The sequence below is a fragment of the Phycodurus eques genome, chromosome 8 (genome assembly GCF_024500275.1).
Source record: "Phycodurus eques isolate BA_2022a chromosome 8, UOR_Pequ_1.1, whole genome shotgun sequence".
Taxonomy (NCBI): Eukaryota; Metazoa; Chordata; class Actinopteri; order Syngnathiformes; family Syngnathidae; genus Phycodurus; species Phycodurus eques.
Window position 1 is genome coordinate 1,837,237 of NC_084532.1, and position 25,764 is coordinate 1,863,000.

The following is a 25,764-nucleotide window of genomic DNA, read 5'->3' on the forward strand; positions in this document are numbered from 1 at the left end:
CTGCTGAAGAGGATTCTGGAAACAAAAATCCACCGTGTGGAAGTGTATGTGGATGTAAATGGACAGTCGGGGAATGAAACCACTCTACTGATGTCTCAAAATGGTGAGCAGAAGTGTAGAGAGACAGCCTCTTAGCTCAACAAAGAGGATGGATGTTGACTGGAAACGGTAATGGATCATCCAGCAGTTCTCCCTGGAATTTACTGGGAGCAAAGCCCAAAGATATGGGACAACATCTAAAAGGGAGGACACAACATCAGCAGAATCCGGCTGGCCTGCGTTGCATGCTGCTTCAACCCGAGTGAGCGGCCGTGGGCGGTCGCTACGCTAAGAAAAAAAGGATGCGAATCAATGCAAAACATTGACATCAGACTTACAAATAGATTTGAGCCACTTTTACAAGACCCTGGCCAAGAATGCTCATCCCCCACCACCACTGAAAGGTACAAAACTAAATCATACAAGAAAAAAATGGCACCCGAAACGTCAATAGTTGGTGATGCAGCTGTCAAGGATGCCTATGTTAGGTCTGACGGACAGGGTGAAGGCTATTGTCAATATTGGAGTCCAGCCCACACCACGCCAAGATCAGAATCAGATCTTCCTTCCATCACCCCTCGCCTGAAACCACTGTCCACTAAGATGGGAAGGGCCCCTCCTTCACCCATGAAGAATCTTATCTGCGAACCTGACTATCTGCGGGGTTTTTTCCAGAATAAATCAGACCCCTATGGAGATCAGGCATTTTCATCCCTGTAATTACAAGGGACAGAAAGTTGGTCAAAGAAATATGACACAAAAAAATAGAACAACTAACTTAGTGAGGATAAAATGTGAATATATCAAACCATTGTCTCCAGTTATCTCTGCGAGACCAGCTCTTTTCAATATCAGGTCACTGGGTAATAAATCAATGTTGATTAATGACATCATTACAACCCATGATCTGGACTTTTCTTTACTAAATGAAACGTGCTTAACAGAAAGTCGCTATAATGCCATTTTAAATGAGGCAAAACCAGCAAATGTTGATTTGAACAAGTGTTGAATAGGGAGAAAAGGCGGTGATATTGCTTTTATTTTTAAGTCATTATTTCAGTGTATAGAAATTATACTGGGTGATTTTAGCTCTTTTGAATATCTCTGTTTTTTAGTTAAAGGCGACCCAAAGGTTACTGTTTTAATAATTTATAGACCCACAAGATACAATAGAAAATTTATGGAGGATTTTTCAGAACTGCTTTCACTTATTTGTACCGACTACAACTATTTTGTCATAACGGGAGACTTTAACATTCATGTTCACCGTGGAGGAGCTCTATGATGGTAATGACCTCTAAATCAAAGTGTAGGAAATCAGAACGTTCAGTGGGTACGGAAACTTTTCAGACCCCTTAAACTTTTCACCCTGGTATATTGCACTCATTTGTTAAAATCATTTAAGTTCATTTTTTTCTTCATTAATGTACAACCCCAATTCCAATGAAGTTGGGACGTTGTGTTAAACATAAAAACAGAAGACAATGATTTGCAAATCATGTTCAACCTATATTTAATTCAATACACAACAAAGACAATATATTTAATGTTCAAACTGATAAACTTTGTTTTTAGCAAATAAACATTAACATCAACACACTCCAAAAAAGCCAGGACAGGGTCATGTTTACCACTGTGTTACATCACCTTTTTCTTTTAACAACATTCAATAAACGTGTGGGAACTGAGGACACTAATTGTTGAAGCTTTGTAGGTGGAATTCTTTCCCATTCTTGCTTGATGTACAGCTTCAGCTGTTCAACAGTCTGGGGTCTCTGTTGTCGTATTTTACGCTTCATAATGCCCCACACATTTTCAATGGGAGACCTGTCTGGACTGTAGGCAGGCCAGTCTAGTACCCGCACTCTTTTATTACGAAACCACGCTGTTGTAACACGTGCAGAATGTGGTTTGGCATTGTCTTGCTTTTCCTCTTTGGCCCGGACGACACAACGTCCACAATTTCCAAAAACAATTTGAAATGTGGACTCGTCGGACCACAGAACACTTTTCCACTTTGAATCAGTCCATCTTAGATGAGCTCGGGCCCGGAGAAGCCGGCGGCGTTTCTGGGTGTTGATAAATGGCTTTTGGTTTGCACAGTAGAGTGTCAAGTTGCACTTGCGGATGTTGTGCCGAACTGTATTTATTGACATTGGTTTTCTGAAGTGTTCCTGAGCCCATGTGGTGATATCCTTTTCACATTGTCAGTTTTTGATGCTGTGCCTTCTGAGGGATCAAAAGTCACGGGCATTCAATGTTGGTTTTCGGCCTTGCCGCTTACATGCAGTGATATCTCCAGATTCTCTGAACCTTTTGATGATATTATGGACCGTAGATGATGAAATCGTCTAAATTCCTTGCAATTGTATGTTGAGGAACATTGTCCTTAAACTGTTCGACTATTTTCTCACACACTTGTTCACAAAGAGGTGAACCTCACCCCATCTTTGCTTGTGAATGACTGCGCAATTCAGGGAAGCTCCTTTTATACCCAATCATGGCACCCACCTGTTCCCAATTAGCCTGTGCAACTGTGTGATGTTCCAAACAGGTGTTTGATGAGCATTCCTCAACTTTCTCAGTCTTTTTTGCCACCTGTCCCAGCTTTTTTGGAACATGTTGCAGCCATAAAATTCCAAGTTAATGATTATTTGCTAAAAAAAAACGTTTATCCGTTTGAACATTCAATATATTGTCTATATAGTGTATTCAGTTAAATATTGGTTGAACATGATTTGCAAATCATTGTATTCTGTTTTTATTTATGTTTAACACAACGTCCCAACTTCATTGGAATTGGGGTTGTCGTTATGTTATTAATGGGCCTTTCAGATTGTAGTTTTGTAAGTCTCCAGGCTAACAATTCCTAAGCCTTTTCTTCCTGATCATAGAAAGCTTGTTTCAGCCACAGCAATATTTTTTTTTTTATCAAATCTTAATTTATTGTATTCCATTCTTAGAATTAGCAACTGATTATGTTTATTAGAGTCCTCGTTGTTATTTAAATCTATTTGCTTCTCTAATTCATTAATGTCAGTTGTTTTTTTTATTTTGGTACTCATAACATTCTAAGTTAATGATTATTTGCTAAAAACAATAGTTTATCAGTTTGAACATGAAATATCTTGTCTTTGTAGTGTATTCAATTAAATATAGGTTGAACATGATTTGCAAATCATTGTATTCTGTTTGTATTTGTTTAACACAACGTCCCAACTTCATTAGAATTGGGGTTGTACACACAGCATCCTATTTGACAGGGAAAAAAAAACTTGTTTACATTTTTGCTGATTAAAAAAGAAAAACTGAAATATCACACAGCCATAAGTATTCAGACCCTTTGCTGCGACACTCATATATTAACTCGGGTGCTGTCCATTTCTTCTGGTCATCCTTAAAATGGTTCTATACCTTCATTGGAGTCCAGCTCTGCTTGATTACACTGATTGGACTTGATTAGGAAACACACACACCTGTCTATATAAGACCTTACAGCTCACAGTGCATGTCAGAGCAAATAAGAATCACGAAGTCAAAGGAACTGCATGAAGAGCTCACAGACAGAATTGTGGCAAGGCATAGATCTGGCCAAGGTTACAAAAAAAATTCTGCACTTAAGGTTCCTAAGAACACTGGCCTCCATAATCCTTAAATGGAAGATGTTTGAGACGATCAGAACCCTTCCTAGAGCTTGCCGTCCAAAGTAAGCAATTGGGGGAGAAGAGCCTTGGTGAGACAGGTAAAGAAGAACCCAAAGATCACTGCAGCCCTCCACCAGTCGGGGCTTTATGGCAGAGTGCCCCGACAGAAGCCTCTCCTCAGTGCAAGACACATGAAAGCCCACATGGAGTTTACTAAAATACACCTGAAGGACTCCAAGATGGTGAGAAATAAGATTCTCTGGTCTGATGGAGACCAAGATAGAAATTGTTGGCCTTAATTCTATGTGGCATGTGTGGGGAAAACCAGGCACTGCTCATCATCTGTTAAATACAGTCCCAACAGTGAAGCATGGTGGTGGCAGCATCATGCTGTGGGTGTGTTTTTCAGCTGCAGGGACAGGGAAACTGGTTGCAATCGAAGAAAAGATGAATGCAGCTAAGTACAGGGATATCCTGGACAAACACCTTCTCCAGAGTGCTCAGGACCTCCGATTGGGCCGAAGGTTCACCTTCCAACAAGACAATGACCCTAAGCACACAGCTAAAATAACAAAGGAGTGGCTTCAGAACGACTCCGTGACTGTTTTTGAATGGCCCAGCCTGAGCCCTGACTTCAACCCAATTGAGCTTCTCTGGACAGACCTGTAAATGGCTGCACACCAACGTTCGCCATCAAACCTGACAGAACTGAAGAGGATCTGCAAGGAGGAATGGCAGATGATCCCCAAATCCAGGTGTGGAAAAACTTGTTACGTCACTCACAAAAATACTCATGGCTGTATTGGCTCAAAAGGGTGCTTCTACTAAATACTGAGCAAAGGGTCTGAATACTTATGGCTGTGTGATATTTCCGTTTTTCTTTAATAAATCTACAAAGATTTCAACAATTCCGCTTTTTTCTGTCAATATGGGGTGCTGTGTGTACATTAATGTGGAAAAAAATGAACTTAAATGATTTTAGGAAATGGCTGCAATATAAAAAAGAGTGAAACATTTAAGGGGATCTGAATGCTTTCCGTACCCACTGTAAGTGGAGAAAAACTGAACTCCAAATTGACTATGACCTCTACAGACAAAGGGCTCTATAGACAGCAACACTTTTCTGAAATCATCAGTAAAAACTTCAACAATACTCGCTCTCTGTTTGCTGTGGTTGACAAGCTCACAACCCCCCTGAATCAGATAGCTGAATTTGCTTATTTTAGTGAAAAAATACAATCCATCACATTAAATATCAGCACAAATCACCAAAATGATAAAATGATACTACATCTGAAGCCACCCAGGAAAGCCACCCAGAATTTGATAGTTTACCAAAAAGCTGCAGCGAAAACGGTTCAGCAGTTGAAACCATCAATGAGCTGTCTTGACTCAATACCATCTGACTTTTTCAAAGCTGTTGCGAAATCTGTGCTCGCTGATTTGTAGCAAGTAATCAATTGCTCACTTAAGTCAGGCGAGTTTCCTAAAGCTCTTAAAGTAACTGCCATTAAGCCTCTTCTAAAAAGTAGAAAGCTGGACTCTTCCATGTTAGCAAGCTATAGACCCATCTCAAATCTCCCTTTCATAGCCAAGATTGTAGTTATTTTTAATCAACTCAGCAATTTATTGAATTTAAATGAATTTCTCACAAATTTCAATCAGGTTTCCAAACTCATCACAGTACAGAATCTGCTGTTATCAAAGTGCTAAACGATATAAGGTTGAATACTGACTCGGGAAAGGTGTCAATTCTGGTCTTGTTGGAGCTCAGTGCGGCTTTTAATACGGTAGATCATATACTGCTGAATAGGTTGGAAATGTGGGTAGGACTAAATGGAACAGCCCTTAAATGGTTCAGGTCCTTCCTGGAGGAAAGGAGTTATTTTGTAACCATTGGAAGTGTTCAATCTCATCGAATGGCAATGAACTATGGCGTCCCTCAAGGTTCAGTTCTTGGACCCCTCCTGTTCAGCCTGTATGTGCTACCCTTGGATCAAATTCTTCAGAACTTTAATTTTGACTATCATAGCTATGCAGATGACGCAGTTATATCTAGCAGTGTCTCCAGATGACTACAGTTCAATTGAGGTGATGTGTCACTGTCTAAAACAGATGTGGATGAGCCAAACTTTTCTTCAATTAAATCACAACAAAACTGAGATAATTGTTTTTGGCAGTAAAGAAAGAGGATTGCTGTTATTAAATACCTGGAGTCACTCTCTTTAAAAACCAAAGACCAAGTCCGAAACCTTGGTGTTTTGATAGATTCCGACCTGACTTTCAACATTCATATCAAATCAATTCCTAAAACTGCCTTCTACCATGTGAAGAATATATCCAGAGTGAAGGCTTGCATTTGTCAATCAGACCAGGAGAAGCTCATTCATGCTTTTATCGCAACTAGACTTGACTATCGTAATGTTCTTCGTACTGGACTCCCCAAAATGAGCGTTAAAATGCTGCAGCTTGGGTTCTGACCAGAACAAAGTGGTCAGAGCATATTACTCCAATTCTAAAGTCTTTACACTGGCTTCCAGTCAGCTTTAGAATAGATTTTAAAGTTCTGCTACTGGTCTGTAAATCACGAAACGGTTTAAGTCCAGAATATTTGAATGCAATGCTAATGGAATATAAACCCAGTAGGGCTTTGAGATCGACAGACTCAGGTCAAATAGTGGAGCACAGAGTCCAAAGCAAACATGGTGAAGCAGCATTTAGCTATTACACAAATGAAATAAGTTGCCAACAGAAGTGACATCAGCCCTAAGTGTGAATGCTTTTAAGTCCAGGTTAAAAACTCTTCCTTTTTCTCATGCTTTTTAGAGCATTTCCACTTTTAAATATTTCTTGCACTGTACGCTCTTTTAATTGTACTTTTATTTTTTCCTCTTTGCTTAAAATGTTTATAAGCTGTTTTTTTTTTCTTTTTTAAATGCTTTTAATCATGCAAAGCACATTGAGTTACCTTGTGGATGAAATTCACTATATAAATAAATATGCTTTGCTTTGCTTACTACCAAAAAAATGTCAAGGGTTCTGCTTATGTGGCTGGAATGCTTTTTGTTGAATCTTGTGCGAAATTACCATGGCTGTCGCGAGTATTTTTCCAGGTGATTGGGAGTTTTTAGGTCCGCCTGTAGTTCTTGAGAAAGGAGAGGTTGCAATTAACTTTTTGTTTGTTTGAATGATGGTTGTACAGCAGCATGTTTTTTGAAAATTCAATGATATGCATAGATTCTCTTTTGATTTCAGTCATATTTTCACAATGCCTTTATAATGGATATATTGCTTTGTTCTATTAACAGCTTGTCCTCTTCCGGAGAGTTCAAAGCCATCAAAGAGTGCAGTCCTGCCCAAGAAATCAGCCCGGTGGCAAGTTTCCAAGGAGCTCTTTCAAACTGAAAGCAACTACGTAGACATTTTGAACACTGTACTCCAGGTAGCATATTTTTTTTTCTTCAAACAACACAATTTGTAGCTTTAAATACTTGTTTTGTCACCGTTATACATGTATTATTAAACCCAAAATTGTTTATACATGGGACAAAGTTTCATATAAAATATTTTAGTTTTGTATATACAGTGGGACCTTGGTTTCACGGACCCCGATTTAATGGCTATCTGAAGTAACAGATGGTCTGGACAGTATACGTGTCCAAAAATAGTTTCCAGTTGTCAGTTAAACCCGCGTTGACAAAGTCTGTTACTTCCAGATTTGGCTACTGTTGTTTACTGGCGCTGTGGCGTAATATAGGCAGAGACTGGGACACATGTATTTCCGGGTCACAGATATACTATCCGATTAGAGTGCCTATGTGGAAGCGATGTTGAATGTGGCGACATTTCTTGGCAATGCATTGACATGTGGCGGCCATGTTGAATGTGGTGACATTTACAGGAAATGCATTGACATGGCGGCTATGATGGCAGGAGTTCTTATCTATTGTGGCATTGAGCTCTACGCAGAGAGAGTGCACATGGCTGCGGTGTTATTAACTTAAAGAGGAATATGACACACGTCTCTGGAGTCTGGAATGTGCTATTTTTGGTACAGTAACAGTTTTTTGTCAAGCCATTAGTCTATGGCACATAATTAACAGATTTGGAAATTCCTCATGGCTTATGAAAGCCACTTGCCTCAACTTGCCACTAGTCACCATGTAGTATAAAGGACAATCGGCTTTAACAGATGGCAGTGTTAACTGACAGCGAGTCGGTGGACATTCAGCTACTGCGGGGTCTTAGGCAGAAAAAGAAGTGGAAAGCACAGAACTTAAAACTGAAAGTGGGGACTTTCATGTCAACCAACTCAGGAGTTGGTTGACATGATTAGGAGAACGGTCACGATAATTACTCTAAAGATCGGTAGTTGGTTGACATGATTAGGAGAAAGGTCACGATAATTACTCTCGACTTATCGTTCGATCAATAAAATGGACAGGATACATTTTCCGGACTTGATCAATTGTCATTGTTGTGGTGAGCTGGTGCACGAATCACACAGTGAGCTGACAGAGTTTGACGGCTGTGTCATTAGCTGCTAGTGGGCTCATGGACTGAGCGGACTTCCCGCAAAATATTTCTACCACAACTACTTCCGGGGCCGACGCCATGCTGTCAGGGTTAGATTTTGTAAACACTATCTGGCAGTCAAGGCAACGGCATGCTCCCGAAGTACAATAATACGGTTCAATGTTCCTCAGTATTATATTTGTTAGCCTTCCACAAACAAAAGTGCAAAACCCTCTTTTAAATACTGGAGTTGAGAATATTTTGTGTGCAAAAGCATGGCGATGACAACCCCGGCCGCCTGCCTTGTTGCTCGATCTCCCAAATCAACCGGCCAGCCTCACAGATTAAAAAATGGCTTGCTACTTGAAATCACTACAAAAGGAGGAAAAAAACAAGATGATTATGTTGTTTGGTTTGCTTTAAGACGTTAGTAAAATGTCAACGATTGTGTCATCTCTGTGAGGATAAGCTGTACGTAAAATGTATGTATGTATGTATGTATGTATGTGTTGTCTCTTGTAGTTTTGACCAAAGAATGGGTGGGCTCTAGTGAGCTAACATTAAAGGCCTTTCCAGACTGCACTTGCTCAGTGAGTGTGAAAGGACGACGACCATGACAGCAACGGGGGTGTTGGCATCCCATATTTGGAAGTAGTGACGGAACAGCCTAGAAGAAAGTCAGAGGCTGAGTGTATCGCAACTCTGCAATATGTCATTGTTGGAAAAGAAAACCCTAACTTTGCTTATTTTGAAGAGGAAGTGGTGATGTCACAGCAAAGAAAAGGGATTTGGTATATCTCATACTAATGTCACGGCGGCAAATCAGAGTTCAAACTCGTTCGTGAGCTTTCTAGTTCCACGAAGAGTGCTTCGAGGTGTATTTCAGGCTGAGCAGGGAGCTTTGAAAGTGAGTTTGAAAGCCTCCCCAGAGACGTCTCGGCATATTATTTTTCTAGTGGCACAAAGTTTGGGATAGTGGGACACCGCAGTTATGCCTTCCTCCATTTCCCCTTGCAGTTTTCAGTACAACTCCGCCAGCCCCGCTCCCATTGGAGGAGCTTTTTGACCTCACCAACGCTCCTGAAAAGAACACTTTTCTATCCAATGACGCGATGCTGAGCGTCAGACGCCCTCTGCTTTGACACTTTCTTTCAGAAGTGGGAGGAACATAGGGTGACATACAAAAGCGGCGGTAGAAGCAAGCAAGCAGGGAGATCGTGCTGACGACAGCAGGGAGATTGTGCTGACGACAGTAATCTAAAGGAGGTTTGTTTAAGGTAGTGGTTGAAGTTAAAATTCATTGTTCTCTATACCCCTTAAACTGTTTAGTGTCACAGTGAAACCAAACCGAAAAATAAATCAGATACAAGACAGGTAGATCTCTGAGGTTGAAAAAAGGAAATAAACACAAATAGCTGGCGACAGGCTCGATGGATGTAAAGTCAGTAATACGCCTCTCATACTCTGAGATGCTCTGAACATGCTCCTCATCACGTGGACTGTCAAGCTGTGTCACACCTTTACCTTGATGTTGTAGTTCTGCTTGCATGTGAAGGACGTTGCGCAGGTTACCATGCTGCAGCCTGCTTGACATAAGCTGTAGCTTGCTTTTAAATGTGCTCACTGAACTCATCATGTTTCCTACATCTTTACTCTTACCCTGCAGCTCTAAATTGAAGTCATTGAGCTTGCCAGTGAGATCAGTGGGGAAAGATAAATATGAAAGCCACTGGGGGTCCTCTTGCTTTGTATGGTAATCCATGTTTTGAAAGTTTCAGGAAGTCCTTGATTTCAGGCAACAGCTCTGCAAATCTGGCCAAGAATGTACCTCTGCTAAGCCACCAACATCCGTGTGAAGCAGCAGGTCTCTGTGCTCAGCATCATTCACCTCCAAGTGAGCACGGAAAAGTCTCCTTTAGACTCCTGGCCTGAATACGCAATCTTCATCGCAATATCCATCACTTTCTTTCATATTTAAAATCTTTGCACACAACGCTTGCTGGTGTTGCGTAAATTTTGGATGAAAACGTAATTAATTTTGGAAAAGAATACATCGGAAGCGAATGCTTGCGTTTACTACGAATTACGTTTAACGTTACAATCAAACTATCTTTGTCTTGTAAAGGGGTATCACGTCTATTTTTATGTGTGTAAACTTTAGGAAAAGTGACAAAACTTCTATCATTCTCTTTTTCTAGAAGGCTGCTACATTTATGAAATGAGTTCTCGATTACAGCAGTTTTCTGGTTATACTCAAACACACACAAAACACAACAGAAAGTGGAATTTTATAGAACATTTAAATCTAAAAGGGAAACCAACAGGGAAACAATGCAGAGACATTTTACTAAAAAAATACTTTTTACTTCAAAATTAGTAGGCACTAATTTTGTACATTCTGACAACGATTGTCATGCTCTGCTCATGACCGTAGAGCAGTTGATCCTGGGTCTCAGAGCATCTCAGGAGGGAAAGAGGCAGCTTCAGACGAGGACAAAGGATGAAAAAAAAGAAAACAAGACGGGCGGAAATAGGATAAAAATAAGTTGTTCTTAACGCATTCTGTGGGAGAATGCGACCGTTTCTCTTCCTGCCTTTTTCACGGACCCGCTTGTAAATCAGAGAGCGCACGCTTGCCTGTAAGCATAACTTGTCCTTTTAGCAGCAGCTTCTCTGATTGCCTGGTGGTGGAGAAGTAGAGGCCAGGAAGCCGAGTCGCCATGCCAGGTTTTGCGTTGGCCTGAACTGCGTGGTTCGAACAAAAGGAAAGTTGAGGGAAGGGGCTGGCCTAAGCCACCCCATAGTTGAGGATGTCAGCCACAAGGAACAGAGATCCAAGAGGACAAGAGAGAAAAAGGTGGATGCCACAGGGTTAAATACCCAGGGGGTGTGTCAAACAGACGGGGGAAGTGGAGAAAACCACACCCATCGACTTGAATCTAGTCTACAATTTTGCCCTTAAAAATGGGTTAAAAAAAAAAATTCTAGAATTTAAAATACTCCCAACTTTGTACTCGCCCACGCTTAGGAAAGAAACATAATAACAAACGATTGTTATAACTTTCACGGAGGCGCTAAACTAGTGTTCTTGGCAAAATCAGTTTTTACAGGTTGATATCAAACACAATGGCACATTCAGATGAAGCAAATTCGGAAGGCAACCTGTAAAAACACAATCACACAGGCATCACGGTATACATTAAGTACATTCCACAATGTTTGTTCTGTTTATCATAAATGTGGAACCAACTTCGTCATTGTCCGCAGGCAGTGTCTCTAACCACCACTGGGTGTGATCGTGTTCCATTGTTCAACAATCATCAATCACTTCCTCTCCCAATCAGCTGTGCAAGTCTTGAGGACGTTTTATGGCTCCAGATGATATAAACCAGGTTTCCTGTGTCTTGTGAAAGCAATCTGGCTGGTTGAGGTTCAGGAGGCAGGAATGCAACAGTTTATCAGTTCTTGGGGTTGCCATGACAACCTGGCCATAGTCACTACACTGGTGAATTACACAATCACAGTGCAATGAACCCACTGGTGTGACCAATCAAAGCAGGCACCCCATCAGTTGTGATGGAGATCAGCTTGAAGAGTGGCAATTTTGTCTTGCTAACAAATCCCATGAAAGCATTAAAAGTAACCTCACTTCTGGTGTGTCCTCTTAAGGCCAAAACAGTGAGTAGCTCTTCCTTGACACTCACGTCTTCAAAAACCATCCTGATGAAAACACACAATTGTGCCATATCCACTAGGGCTGCACGATATTGGAAACAAAATGACATTGCGATTAGATTTTATTTTTTTAAACCTGCGATGTGAAATAATACAGGATAAAGTTAATTTTCTATGCGAACTAGTTCATCGTTCCAAAAATGAACTAGTTCAGTTCATAGTTCAAAATTTCGAACTAAGTTCATGGTCCAAAACGTTCATAGGCAGCTGCAGCTTTCACCCAACAACTTCAAAATCATGAGGAAAAACTTGTTGCTTAATTGTTTTTTTTAAAATGGGGAATTAATTCAGCCTCTGCCTCACAGTTCTGGGGACCGGGGTTCAAATCCCGGACCCCGCCTGTGTGGAGTTTGCATGTTGTCCCCGTGCCTGGGTGGGTTTTCTCTGGGCACTCCGGTTTCCTCCCACATCCCAAAAACATGCATGGTAGGTTAATTGGAAACTCTAAATTGCCCGTAGGTATGAATCTGATCGCGAATGATTGTTTCTATGTGCCCTGCGATTGGCTGGCGACCGGTTCAGATGTACCCCACCTCCTGCCCGAAGATAGCTGGGATAGGCTCCAGCAGCCCGCGACCCGCGTGAGGAGAAGCGGTTAAGAAAATGGATGGATGGATGGAATTAAAACAGTACAGGTCATTTGTCCTTAATGTGCAAACAAAAACACGCAACACCGTATAACAGGAACGATGGTGAAAGGACACTGATAACTTTTCATTCGTTGCAGCTCTGGCCGACGATATTAACAAAGTAATTTATCTATTCTTATATTACAAAACAAATTCCATATTATCACAGCGTGATCGTAGTGTTTTAACGAAACCATTCTCAAACTAAACATTTTCCGAGTAATCCATTTTTACAATTATGTACTGTATTACGAAAGAACACATTCACTTCCATGTACGCAATGTCCCTGAACACACCTCGCGCACTCACGCAGCTGCCCCGTGCCTGCCTAGTTTCATTCTGAAGAGCGGAATAGGAAATGAAACAGGTGGACATTTTTTTCTTCATGTCTCCATTCATAGTTATTATTCAAGGGGATAAGTATACAAAACTCTGGTTTGCTCTGTATGTTGTTTGAAGCGTTATAATCAGAGGTGGGTAGAATAGCCAAATTTGTACTGTTACATAGATATTTTTACACTTGAGACTGAGTCCGGGATGCACGTGATGGAAATAATGAGTCCCAACCCGGGAACAATGCTAAACATTAGGGAGTCTACCCCGGACTTTTGCAGTCCCTGCAACTTATCAGTAAGGAATAAAGCTACAGAAATCCTCTGCTATTATCACTGTTCTTGCTTTGCGGTCCCGCTAGTGTATATTGCAGATTTGTATTACATGTTACTCTATTTTTTATACTGTTTGTGCAATATTTTTCTGTTATCCATTGCTCTTTTTCTCTCAGTATGTTCTGTCTTTAGGCCTGTCATGATAGCAAATATTTTAGGACGATATATTTTATCCAGAAACGATCACGCCAAATGGGCGGCACGGTGAACGACTGGTTAGAGCGTCTGCCTCACAGTTCTGAGGACTGGGGTTCAATCCCCGGCCCCGCCTGTGTGGAGTTTGCATGTTCACCCCGTGCCTGCGTGGGTTTTCTCCGGGCACTCCGGTTTCCTCCCACATCCCAAAAACATGCATTAATTGGAGACTCCAAATTGCCCGTAGGCATGACTGTGAGTGCGAATGGTTGTTTGTTTCTATGTGCCCTGGGATGGGCTGGCAACCAGTTCAGGGTGTACCCTGCCTCCTGCCCGATGACAGCTGGGATAGGCTCCAGCACGGCCGCGACCCGAGTGAGGAGAAGCGGCTCAGAAAATGGATGGATGGATGGATGGATCACGCCAAATGATAGTATTGATGTTTTTTATGCCACTGACATAATGATATTCGAGCATAATAATTCAAGTACGTCCTTTTTAAGAACAATTCACTTTTAATTTTAACTCTAAGAATAATGAACATTGACATTGTATTGTAGAACAATAAATAAAATATCTTTGTTAAAAATATCAATAAAACAGACCTCAGTCTCTGTTAACAGAAATTGCACTTAAATATTTATATTTGGCACAGAGGTATAAACAGTCATTAATGCCTTAATAGGCAATATACTGCCAATCAAGTTTCCAGTTGGTTAAGAAAGTCCAAGTAGCAACATTAATAACAACACAAGTAGATCAAAGCAATCTGTTTTTATTCCAGATTTGTACTACTTTTTAAACGCTGCTTTGTCAACATGTTCAATAGCTGCATCTCTTACAAATAGTAAGGCTATACTGAATATAATGTGAGCATACGTGTGCCATATTCACATTTGTATTTGCATTGTTGGGCAAAGGGTTCCATAATTACAAGCTGATGGGAAATGTCTAACCATGTTTTTTTTTTCCCAGCTGAAGAAATTGGGTGGGATGGTTGTGTTTAAAATATATTTTGTCACTTTGACGTTTTGTTTGTCTTTGTTGTGACGTCAGACAAATTCGACATACCGGCACGTTGGTGTTAGCGGGATGGCCACGTTCATCTGCCTTGAGTCCAAAAGGTTTCCACGTAGTTGCGGTGGCGTTAGGCTTTGGAAACAACTCCATTTATGCTGCTCAATTTTCTGTAAAAGCGGCTTCCGGCTCGCCGTCAGAAACTTCGTGTATGCGAGCGCCCGCGTTTGAAACGCACGCACGCGCACACAGAGGCACACAGCAATCAGACGGAGGGTCCCGCTCTTCACTATCGGTGATTCGTTTAGAGACCACAATGAAACACATTGCGTGTCTGCTTTCAAGTCGCGGAAGTGTTCTTCTCTTCTTTCTAACCCCAAACCAAATGACTGGGCAACCTCTGTCAAAACCACACAAGGAATTTGTCTCCGGTAGTTGGATCCGTTCTAGTATGACAGACAGCAATTTGACTGAAAATACTTTTGAGACATAAAAACATTAAAACATAAAAGCACAGTATGGAGAGTCACAGAGCAATAAAAGGTTACCGGTAAGTGGTAATGCCGAGACAGTCTTTTTTTAAAATTGTTTTTAGAATTTTGCAAATGATGCAGGTACTCTAGCAATTTAGAATATTTTGAAATGACTAATAGATCAATAATCTGGTACAGTGACCATTGTGCAAATGGTACAGAGTCTTAAAGAAATTTAAGCATTTTGAAGTGACTAGTAGTGCGATAATCTGGAACAGTGTTAATTGTGGTAATGGTGCAGATACTTCTCAAGCACATGAGTAGCCAGTATTGGTCAACAACAGATATGCAAACACTGCAGAGTGATGAGACTATTACAGTGAGTGCACAAATCATGTGTAATTGGCCAGACAGAGATGTGACAACAATCTCAAGACGAAATTGGCAGCATATTACAAAGGAATTGTAAGGTAACTGTTTAAGAAATTAATGGCAAGAGGAATGAAGCTGTCGGAATGTCTGCTAGTTTTAATTTGCATTGTTCGATAACTCCTACCTGAGGGAAGGAGCTGGAAGAGGTGGTGACCAGAATGGGGAGGGTCCAAGAGGATTTTGCATGCTCTTGTCTTAGCTGTGGCAGCGTGCAAGTGTTCAAGGATGGGTAGGGGGTACCGAAATCTTTTTCAGGAGTTTTGATTGTCCGTTGCAGTTGGAGTTTGTCCTTTTTTGTGGCAGCACCAAAACAGACTGTGATAGATGAACACAGGACTGATTCGATGACTGCTGTGTACAACTGCCTCAACAACTCCTGTGGCAGGCCGTGCCTCCTCAGAAGCCGCAGGAAGTATAGCACATCCTCTGCTCGGCCTTTCTGAGGATGGAGTTGATGTTGGTCTCCCACATAAGGTACTGAGAGACTAATTCCCAGGAACTTGGTTTCGATAGTTGACATAGGGCAGCTGGACAGCGTGAGGGGCAGCTGTTGTGAAGGATGCCTCCTGAAGGCCACGATCATCTCTCCAGTCTTGAGCATATACAGCTCCAGGTTTGTCTGCTGCATCACAGCTCCACCCGCTCCACTTCCTGTCGATATGCAGACTCGTCACCGTCTTTGATGATGCCTATGACTGTGGTGTCGTCTGCAAACTTCATGAGTTTGACAGCTGGTTGCGTTGAAGTGCAGTCTGTGTAGAGAGAGAAGAGCAGCGGTGAGAAGACACATCCTTGGGGCGCCACAAGTGCTGGTGGTGTCCCCCAGCCTCACCTGCTGTGTCCTGCCCGTCAGGAAGCAGTAAATCCACTCGCAGATGGCAGGCGAGACGCTGAGCTGGAGAAGCTTGGATGAAACGAGTTCAGGGATGATGGTGTTGAACACACAGCTGAAGTCCACGAACAGGATCCTCACGTAGGTCCCCGCGCCGTTGAGGTGTTTCTAGGATGGAGTCTCATGTTGACTGCATTATCCACAGACCTGTTTGCTCAGTGGGCAAACTGCAGGGGGTCCAGCAGGAGACCTGTGATACTCTTAATTTGGTCCACCACGAGGCATTCAAGGGACTTCATGACCACAGATGTCTTGGCGTCGGGCCTGTAGTCATTCAGAACCGAGATTGCAGGTTTTTTGGAGACTCGGATGATGGTGGAGCGCTTGAAACAGGATGGTACTTCACACAGTTCCAGAGATCAATTGAAGATCACTGTGAAGACTGGAGCGAGCTGGTCCGTGTACACTTTCAGGCAGGATGGTGACACAAAGTCTGTGCCTGCCTCTTTGTTCAAAAGAAGAGCGAGTCAAAGGTGTGGTCAGTGGTTGGGCTGGGTGAGTGTGGGGTGTGGATGTGTCCTTTTTCAAATCTGTAGTAGAAGGTGTTCACGTCGTCAGCTTGTCCTTTATTGTTCTCTGGTTGGGGGGATGGTCGCTAGCGATTGTAATCCACGTTAGACTGACTGAGAGTCGTTAGCGGTAAACAATTTTTTCAGAACTTGCGTTCACATAGCCTAAGCCATGTCTCAGTGAAGCACAGGGCGGCAGAATGTCCGAAGTCTTTACTGGTCTTTGTAAGACGATGAAGCTCGTCCATTTTGTTGGGTAGGGACCGTAGATTTGCAAGGTGAATCAACGGGAGTGGGATTCGGAATCCTCTCTTATGGAGCTTGACCTGCACTCCGGCTTGCTTCCCTCTGTGGCATCGCCTTCGCTTCCATGCGGCATAGACCGCGGCCGCCCGCCGGTGAGTAACTCAGAGAAAAAACTGAATGGATTTGTGAAAGTTGGTGAAAGAAAGTCCGGGGTAGACTCCCTAATGTTTAGCAAGTCTTCCCTTGTGTAAGTCATCCGCGTAATGTCTCCAAAGAAGAATGAAAAACACAAAAACATAGATAGGATGCTAGACCATGTAACCAAGGCGACCACACGGTTCAGCGCCATCTAGCTTTGATTATATGTGAGTCTACACACACCTGCCACCATTTCACTTTTTAAGTACCCAAAAACCAACAGCACTTGCATTGGCCCCTACAGAAATATTTGCTGAATTCACTTAAATGACTGAGTGCTTGCTGATATTGATATAGTGTGCATGTGCGAGAGAGAGAGATATTACAGCATGGCATGTATCCCCAAGAAGCATGTTTTGCAGTGACTTTTGACCATAAAATAGGCTTATGTTGCCAGATGCATTGCCAAAGCACTAATAGAAACATCTGCAACTGACCGCAAGGTGTTTTCTCAAGTTAGAAGTGGGGTGAAATATCCAGGTTCGGGCAGACGCAAAACTACACTGCAGCATAAAGTTGTTGCTTTTCAGAGTCTGTAAAGTTCACACTTGCACTGCTGTTTTTTTCTCCCCCCAAAATGAATCACTTTGATTACCCCCGAAGGCTTTGTGTTTGGTCATGTGACTGCTTGTTCCGTCTGATTGACGAATTGGAGTCAAATGACACTAGTGATCACCTTCGATTGGCGCATCGGTGCCCTATGCGGAAGTCGTAGATGAAGTCTAAAAATAGATTGCGCCTGCAATAATGGATGACTAAATGTAGTGAGCATATCGATCATTGAAGTGAAGTAAACATTTTGCTTCTTCTTAACATAAATACTTAAGTAAAAGTAAAAGGTTTCATGTTTTCATACTACTCTGACAAGTACAATGTATTGAAAATGTTACTTGAGTAAATGTAACGGAGTAAATGTAGCGCGTTACTACCCACTGTAACATGGGTGCTAATCTTATAAGCATGTCCAAACAGTTCCGTCTCCTGGTCACTTGTAATATTACAGTTGATTCACTGTATATTACGGTACACCAGCATCGCAGCAGACCCTGATGTGACTATTAGGGATGTCCAATCCAACTTATTTTACTTTGAATCTGATACTGATATTTCAGCCTTGTTTTGGCCGATACCAACATCAGTCCGATCCGAATTCAGCAATAATCATACAAAATGTACTTATTTTGTTTTATGGAATCTTCGAAAAGGCTTGATGAACTGATTTTCCTCGGAGAACCATAATTAATAAGAGTAGGTATGAGGAAAAACTGACCCATTTATTATTAACATTATTTACATAAAGTAACTGCTGTGTCCTTCTTGACCTCTGAGAAGACAGTGTGGTGCATGCAATGAGATGCACACTTAGAGTAAATAAAGAAAGTATAAGTCACGATTTTATATTATTATAACTCGTTTTTCACAGTTTGAAGAACATATGGCAGAGGGTATTGTTATATTGCCTGTTTGTATGTGTTAATACAGTGTTTGTGTACCAGTATTCATTATTTTGAGATATACAGTACAGTGGGTATGGAAAGTATTCGGACCCCCTTAAACTTTTCACTCTTTGTTATATTGCAGCCATTTGCTAAAATAATTTAGTCATTTTTGTCCTCATTAATGTATACACAGCACCCCATATTGACAGAAAAAAGCAGATTTATTAAAAAAGAAAAACTGAAATATCACACAGCCCATAAGTATTCAGACCCTTAGCTCAGTATTTATTAGAAGCACCCTTTTGCGCTAAAACATCCATAAGTCTTTTTGGGAATGATGCAACACGTTTTTCACACCTGGATTTGGGGATCCTCTGACATTCCTCCGAGTAGATCCTCTCCAGTTCTGTCAGGTTGGATGGTGAACATTGGTGGAAAGCCATTTTCAGGTCTCTCCAGAGATGTTCAATCAGAATCAGAATCATCTTTATTTGCCAAGGATGTCCAAAACACACAAGGAATTTGTCTCCGGTAGTTGGAGCCGCTCTAGTACAACAGAGAGTCAATTTACAGAACACTTTGGAGACATAAAGACATTGACAAAAAACAATTGTGCAAAAAGATGCAGAGTCCTCTAGCACTTAGAGCAGTTCGAATGACTAATATTGCAATAGTCCGGTGCAATGACCATTGTGCAAAGGGCGCTGAGACTTCAAGGAGTGTATGCGGTTTAAAGTGACGAGTAGTGCGATCATCTGGGACAATGTTGGTTGTGCAAATGTTACAGATACTCCTCAATCAGTGTGCAAATGGAGCAGATGCTACTCTGGCATGAGTGGCCAGTATATGCAAATAGTGCAGCATGGCGAGACAACTACAGCGAGTGCACGAGTAATACATAATTGGCCCCACAGAAATGTGACAACGAACTCAAGTCAAAAAATCTCCAGCTTGTTGTAATGGAATTATAGGTTAGGTGTTTAAGAAGTTGATCGCAAGAGGGAAGAAGCTGTTGGAATGTCTACTAGTTCTAGTTTGCGTTGATCGGTAGCGCGTTGATCGGTTGTCCTTTTTTGTAGCAGCAACAAACCAGACTGTGATGGAAGAACACAGGACTGATTCGATGACCGCTGTGTAGAACTGTCTCAGCAGCTCCGGTGGCAGGCCGTGGTTTCTCAGAAGCCGCAGGAAGTACATCCTCTGCTGGGCCTTTTTGAGGACGGAGTTGATGTTGGTCGCCCACTTCAGGTCCTGAGAGAATGTAATTCCCAGGAACTTGAAGGTCTCGACGGTTGACACAAGGCAGCTGGACAACGTGAGGAGCAGCTGTGGCAAAGGATGCCTCCTAAAGTCCACGATCATCTCTACAGTCTTGAGCGTGTTCAGCTCCAGGTTGTGTCGGCCGCACCACAGCTCCAGCCGCTCCGCTTCCTGTCGATATGCAGACTCGTCACCGTCCTTGATGAGGCCGATGACAGTGGTGTCATCTGCAAACTTCAGGAGCTTGACAGTCGGGTTCGCTGAGGTGCAGTCGTTCGTGAAGAGAGAGAAGAGCAGCGGAGAAAGGACACAACCTTGGGGCGCCCCAGTGCATATAAGTCAGGGCTTTGGCTGGGCCGTAGAAGAACTGAGTTGTTCTGAAGCCACTCCTTTGTTATTTTCGCTGTGTGCTTAGGGTCATTGTCTTGTTGGAAGGTGAAACTTCGGCCCAGTCTGAGGTCTTAGGCACTCTGGAGAAGGTGTTCGTCCAGGATATCCCTGGACTTGGCCGCATTTATCTTTCCTTCGATTGCAACCAGTCGTCATTTCCCTGCAGCAGAAAAAAAAAAAGCATAGCATGATGCTGCCACCACCATGCTTCACTGTTGGGACTGTATTGGACAGGTGATGAGCATTGCCTGGTTTTCTCCACACATACCGCTTAGAATTAAGGCTAAAAAGTTCTATCTTGGTCTCATCAGACCAGAGAATCTTATTTCTCACCATCTTGGAATCCTTCAGGTGTTTTATAGAAAACTCCAAGCGGGTTTTCATGTGTCTTGCACTGAGGAAAGGCTTCCGTCGGGCCACTCTGCCATAAAGCCCCGACTGTTGGAGGGCTGTTGTGATAGTTGACTTTCTAGAACTTTCTCCCATCTCCCGACTGCATCTTTGGAGCTCAGCCACAGTGATCTTTGGGTTCTTCTTCACCTCTCTCACCAAGGCTCTTCTCCCCCGATTGCTCAGTTTGGCCGGGCGGCCAGCTCTAGGAAGGGTTCTGGTCGTCTCAAACGTCTTCCATTTAAGGATTATGGAGGCCACTGTGCTCTTAGGAACCTTAAGTGCAGCAGAAATGTTTTGGTAACCAGATCTGTGCCTTGCCACAATTATGTCTCTGAACTCTTTAGCCAGTTCCTTTGACCTCATGATTCTCATTTACTCTGACATGCACTGTGAGGTGTATGGTCTTATAGACAGGTGTGTGCCTTTCCTAATCAAGTCCAATCAGTATAATCAAACACAACTGGACTCCAATGAAGGTGTAGAACCATCTCAAGGATGATCAGAAGAAATGGACAGCACCTGATACTGCTGACAGCACAGCACTACTGCTGACAGCACAGCAAAGGGTCTGATATTTCAGTTTTTCTTTTTAAATAAATCTGTACAAATTTCAACAATTGTTTTTTCTTTAAATATAGGGTGCTGTGTGTACATTAATGAGGAAAAATTTACTTAAATGAATTTAGCAAATGCCTACAATATAACAAAGAGTGAAATATTTAAGGGGGTCTGAATACTTTCCATACCAGTGTAAGTGCATTGAATTTGATGCTAATTTGCTTTAGCTCGTCAATGTTTTTTTTTTTTTAATTATTGTGTGTTAGCTTTAAGCTAGTGATTTTTGAGACCTGAAACGAAGGCTGTGATGTGTTTGAACATTCAGTAGGTGTAATTATTTTGTTATACAGTGAACTTCAGCTGGAGTGTCTATAAAAAACTTTAAGCAAGCAACATTCACTCTTACTTCTTGCTCCTATGTTAGCACCTTAGCAACCTGTTGTTGTGATCACGTGGGCTCTGCACGCCATACGGGGGCTACTGGAAGGGCTGGAGTGGATCATAGAATGGACTGCTTTTATCAGAGTGGTAAAATGTTCACCATAAAAAGATTTTACATCCAGTCCGATCCGAACTTTGTTTTTTGTTGACAACTGGTCGATTTCCAATCTCAAAGATCGGATTGGGACACCCCTAGTGACTATTGCGCACGATTTGTTTGATTAAACAAATCGTGAAGCCCTAACATCCACCATATCATTCTATTCGACAAATTGGAGGGAAAAGCACTCGTGTCAATATCCATCCTCAGTTGCTCCTCCAAACCCACAGCCATTCCCTCACATTGCTTTGTAGTGGTATTGCGGGAGAATTTCACTACTTTAACTGCGTTCAAATCTCAGTTTTATTTTAAGTCATCAAAAACGCTTTCTGCTGCCTCGAAAGGCTTCCTTCACAATATCGCCATCTTTGAGTGGCTTCTTGTATTTAGCAAGGATGTGACTGACGCGTTAGGAAGCAATAGTTGCGACCTTACCTTATCTTCGGAGTTTTAAAATGCCGCTCCAAATTCCCTTCCTTTGCCACCACCACTGTTGCCTTGCAGATTAAACAAACAAAAAAAAAACTTTCTTTCAGGCTTTCAATGAGCATAAACAAAGACGAAAAAATCTTCCACTCAGGGTGAAAATCGTAGGTTTTGGCTTTGTTCCCCGCCATGTCAATGTTTGTAGTGTAACCGCTCTGATTGTTAGCTGCTAAATACTGCTGACCACTGTCAACTTCCTGTCAGGGATGTACATGCTTAGGTTAAGGGTTATCTAACTTTGTCTTTTTTTAAATACTTTTTTTGTGGATGTGAAACTGATAGGGTGCGCAGGCTGTAGTATACATTATTACAAAAAAACTGAACTCCAAATTGACTATGACCTCTACAGACAGTCTTTGTAATTTTAACCAAGAGTTAGTTAGGGCTGGACAGCAACACTTTTCTCAAACCGTCAGTAAGAACTTCAACAATACTCGCACTCTGTTTGCTGTGGTTGACAAGCTCACAACCTCCCCGAATTCGATAGCTCCAGAACTCCTAACAGTAGATAAATGCAATGAATTTGCTTATTTTAGTGAAAAAATACAATACATCAGGTTAAATACTAGAACAAATCAGCAAAATGATAAAATTATACTACATCTGAAGCCACCCAGGAAAAACTCTCTTACCATGTCAGAATTTGATAATTGACGTAAAAACTGTAAAGAAAATGGTTCAGCAGCTCAAACCATCAACGAGCTGTCTTTCTCTCAATACCATCTGACTTTTTTAAAGCTACTACAAAGTCTGTGCTTGCTGATTTGCAGCAAGTAATCAATTGCTCACTTCAGTCAGGCGAGTTTCCTAAAGCTCTTAAAGTAGCTGCCATTAAGCCTCTGCTAAAAAATAGAACGCTGGACGCTTCCATGTTAGCTAGCTATAGACCCAATCTCAAATCTCCCTTTCATGGCTGAGATTGTTGAGAAAGTTATTTTTAATCAACTCAGCTATTTCTTGAACTGAAATAGACTTTTTGACAAATTTCAATCAGGGTTCCGAACTCATCACAGTACAGAATCTGCTCTTCTAAATAAGGTTGAATCCTAACTCGGGAAAGGTGTCAATTCTGGTCTTGTTGGACCTCAGTGTGGCTTTTGATATGGTAGAAAATAATATACTGCTGAACAGGTTGTAAACGTGGGTAGGACTAAATGGAACAGTCATTAAATGGTTCATGTCCTACCTGGAGGAAAGGAGTTATTTTGTAACCATTGGAAGTGTTCAATCTCATCAAATGGCAATGACCTATGGGGTCCCTCAAAGGTCAGTTCTTGGACCCCTCCTGTTCAGCCTGTATATGCTACCCTTGGGTCAAATTCTTCTGAACTTTAATTTTGACTATCATAGCTATGGAATATAAACCCAGCTCTGATATCGACAGACCCAGGTCAAATAGTGGAGCACAGAGTGCAAAGCAAACATGGCGAAGCAGCATTTACCTATTATGCTGCACACAAATGGAATAAGTTGCCAACAGAAGTGACGTCAGCCCCAAGTGTGCATGTTTTTAAGTCCAGGTTAAAAACTCTTCATTTTCCCATGCTTTTTAGAGCATTGCCACTTTTAAATGATATTTCTTGCACTGTACGCTGTTTTAATTGTATTTTTATAAAAAAAAATATTCTCTGTTTTAAATATTTATACGCTGTTTTTTTCATTGTTTTAATTGCTTTTAATCATGTAAAGCACATTGAGTTAACTTGTGTATGAAATGCGCTGTATCAATAAATTTGCTTTGCTTTGCATTACAAAATACATAACACACACCTTCTCTCAAATAGTGCCTCTGCTCTAAGAGATGCTGTCTTTCAAGTAGTCAGTGTGCACCGGAACGAATAAACACCCTCCCCAGATAGAATGATGGGAGCTCATCGCCTGGCACTGGGGGACTTAGGTTCAAGACCCCGACTAGACCATCCGCCAACATCCCCCGGACTCACGGCTGTGGTGTCCTTGAGCAAGACACTGATAACCCGAAATTCTCCCCGGGCGCTTCAGCTGCCCCCTGCTCAAGTGTGTTCCACTAACGTGTATGTGTTCACTGTGATGGGTAAAATACAGAGAACAAATTTTGTGTGCATGCATGCATGTTCATGACAATAGAGGTGATTCTTCTTCTTCAACACCTTTTGGCTAAGCCCCTCTTTGACACGACAGAACGATACAGAGTCTGGAGCAAGCACCGATCTGCCTGTTGTTTGACAATGAAAGACACTTGAATTCCGCCACGTGGAGTAGTATCTTATCCCCCACCTGGAGAGGGCACGCAACCCTTTGCCAGCTGAAGAACATGGCCTAAGATTTGGAGATGCTAATTCTCATCCCCACTCCGCTGCATACATTTACTATGAGACATGAAGATCTCAGCTTGATGAAGCCAACAGAACCACATATGGAACAAGCAAGACGCAATACTGGGATCATTGAACTGGACTTTATCAACTTCTCGGGTGTGCCTAGAAATTCTGTCCATAAAGGTAATGAACAGAATGTGACGAAGGGCTGCTTTGGCTGAATCCCACCCTCACTTTTAATGAATGTGTGGCAGTGCATACCAAACTCTGGCAGCGTTACCTTATCCTCCCTGAGCACACCCCAGGACTCTTCAGTTTACATGCTCAAATGCTTCCTCTCTGTCCACAAAGCACATGTAGACTCATACTTCCTCTGGACACACTTTCCTCCTCTCCTTTGTCTTCGACCCACAGTAGCTACATTTTCAACGGCGCTGCTACCTGGAAATTGTAAATCTATCCGACCCTGCTTTGCATTATTGGCCCCACGTGAAAGCCTATATAGAGCTGGTCTTCAAGAGAGAGCTACCATATCGGAAGACTCCATCTTTTAAGGTTGTGAAGAATAGTACACATGATCCTCTTTCTATCCCAAAAGTGATTCTCTTCAACAGGTCCCCATCCTAAAGCTGAACCATACATACTATAAGATTATGTAACCCTTCTTCTACACTCATGTGCATATTACAAAACAACTATCTCTCTGGAGCAAGACAGTATAACCAGAGCTACCTGGATGACCAGGGGAGGGCTGCAGAACAAGAAAGCTGGGGTAAGAGAATAGTCCTTAGAGACAAGCCGGATGAGCTTTAAAGAATGAAGCCTGGAGCAGAGAGTGACATTGCTGGGCTGGAGAATCTGTTTGCTGACCACTTTAGAGTTATGACCATTGTATCACTCTTACTGCATTACAGTTCACTTGACAACTCTCGGCATCATTTGCACAATTGTCATTGTATCAATATTACCGCTGTCACGGATGTGCTCTCGCCAGATGGCACCATGACTCCCGATCTCGGGCGGGGCGGCATCCCTGTCACTGCTCCCCCACTGAGACAGACTGTCACGGGGATGCCTGGTTTATCTCACACGGACGTTAAATGAATTACCAGCCAGTCTGAAAGAGCTCATCAAAAGCAGAGACCAGAAATCCTGACTTCTCAACTTAAATTAATTAACAGTTACCCCAGACACCTGGGCTTCCAGTCATCAGAAGACCCCCTGTGTGTGCAGGGTTCAAGATACAGACCCAAAAGGTTTGAAAATC

At 42.1% G+C, this 25,764-nt stretch overlaps 1 protein-coding gene across 5 annotated transcripts in view; it reads left to right on the plus strand.

Moving 5' to 3' along the window:
• ect2 (epithelial cell transforming 2) overlaps positions 1–25,764 on the plus strand; it is a 237,404-nt gene that overhangs the window by 85,913 nt on the left and 125,727 nt on the right. For all 5 annotated transcript variants that reach the window (XM_061684632.1, XM_061684633.1, XM_061684635.1 and 2 more), the window contains exon 13: positions 6,992–7,125. In XM_061684632.1, the coding sequence (XP_061540616.1) occupies positions 6,992–7,125 (134 nt within the window). The remainder of the gene's footprint in view (positions 1–6,991; positions 7,126–25,764) is intronic.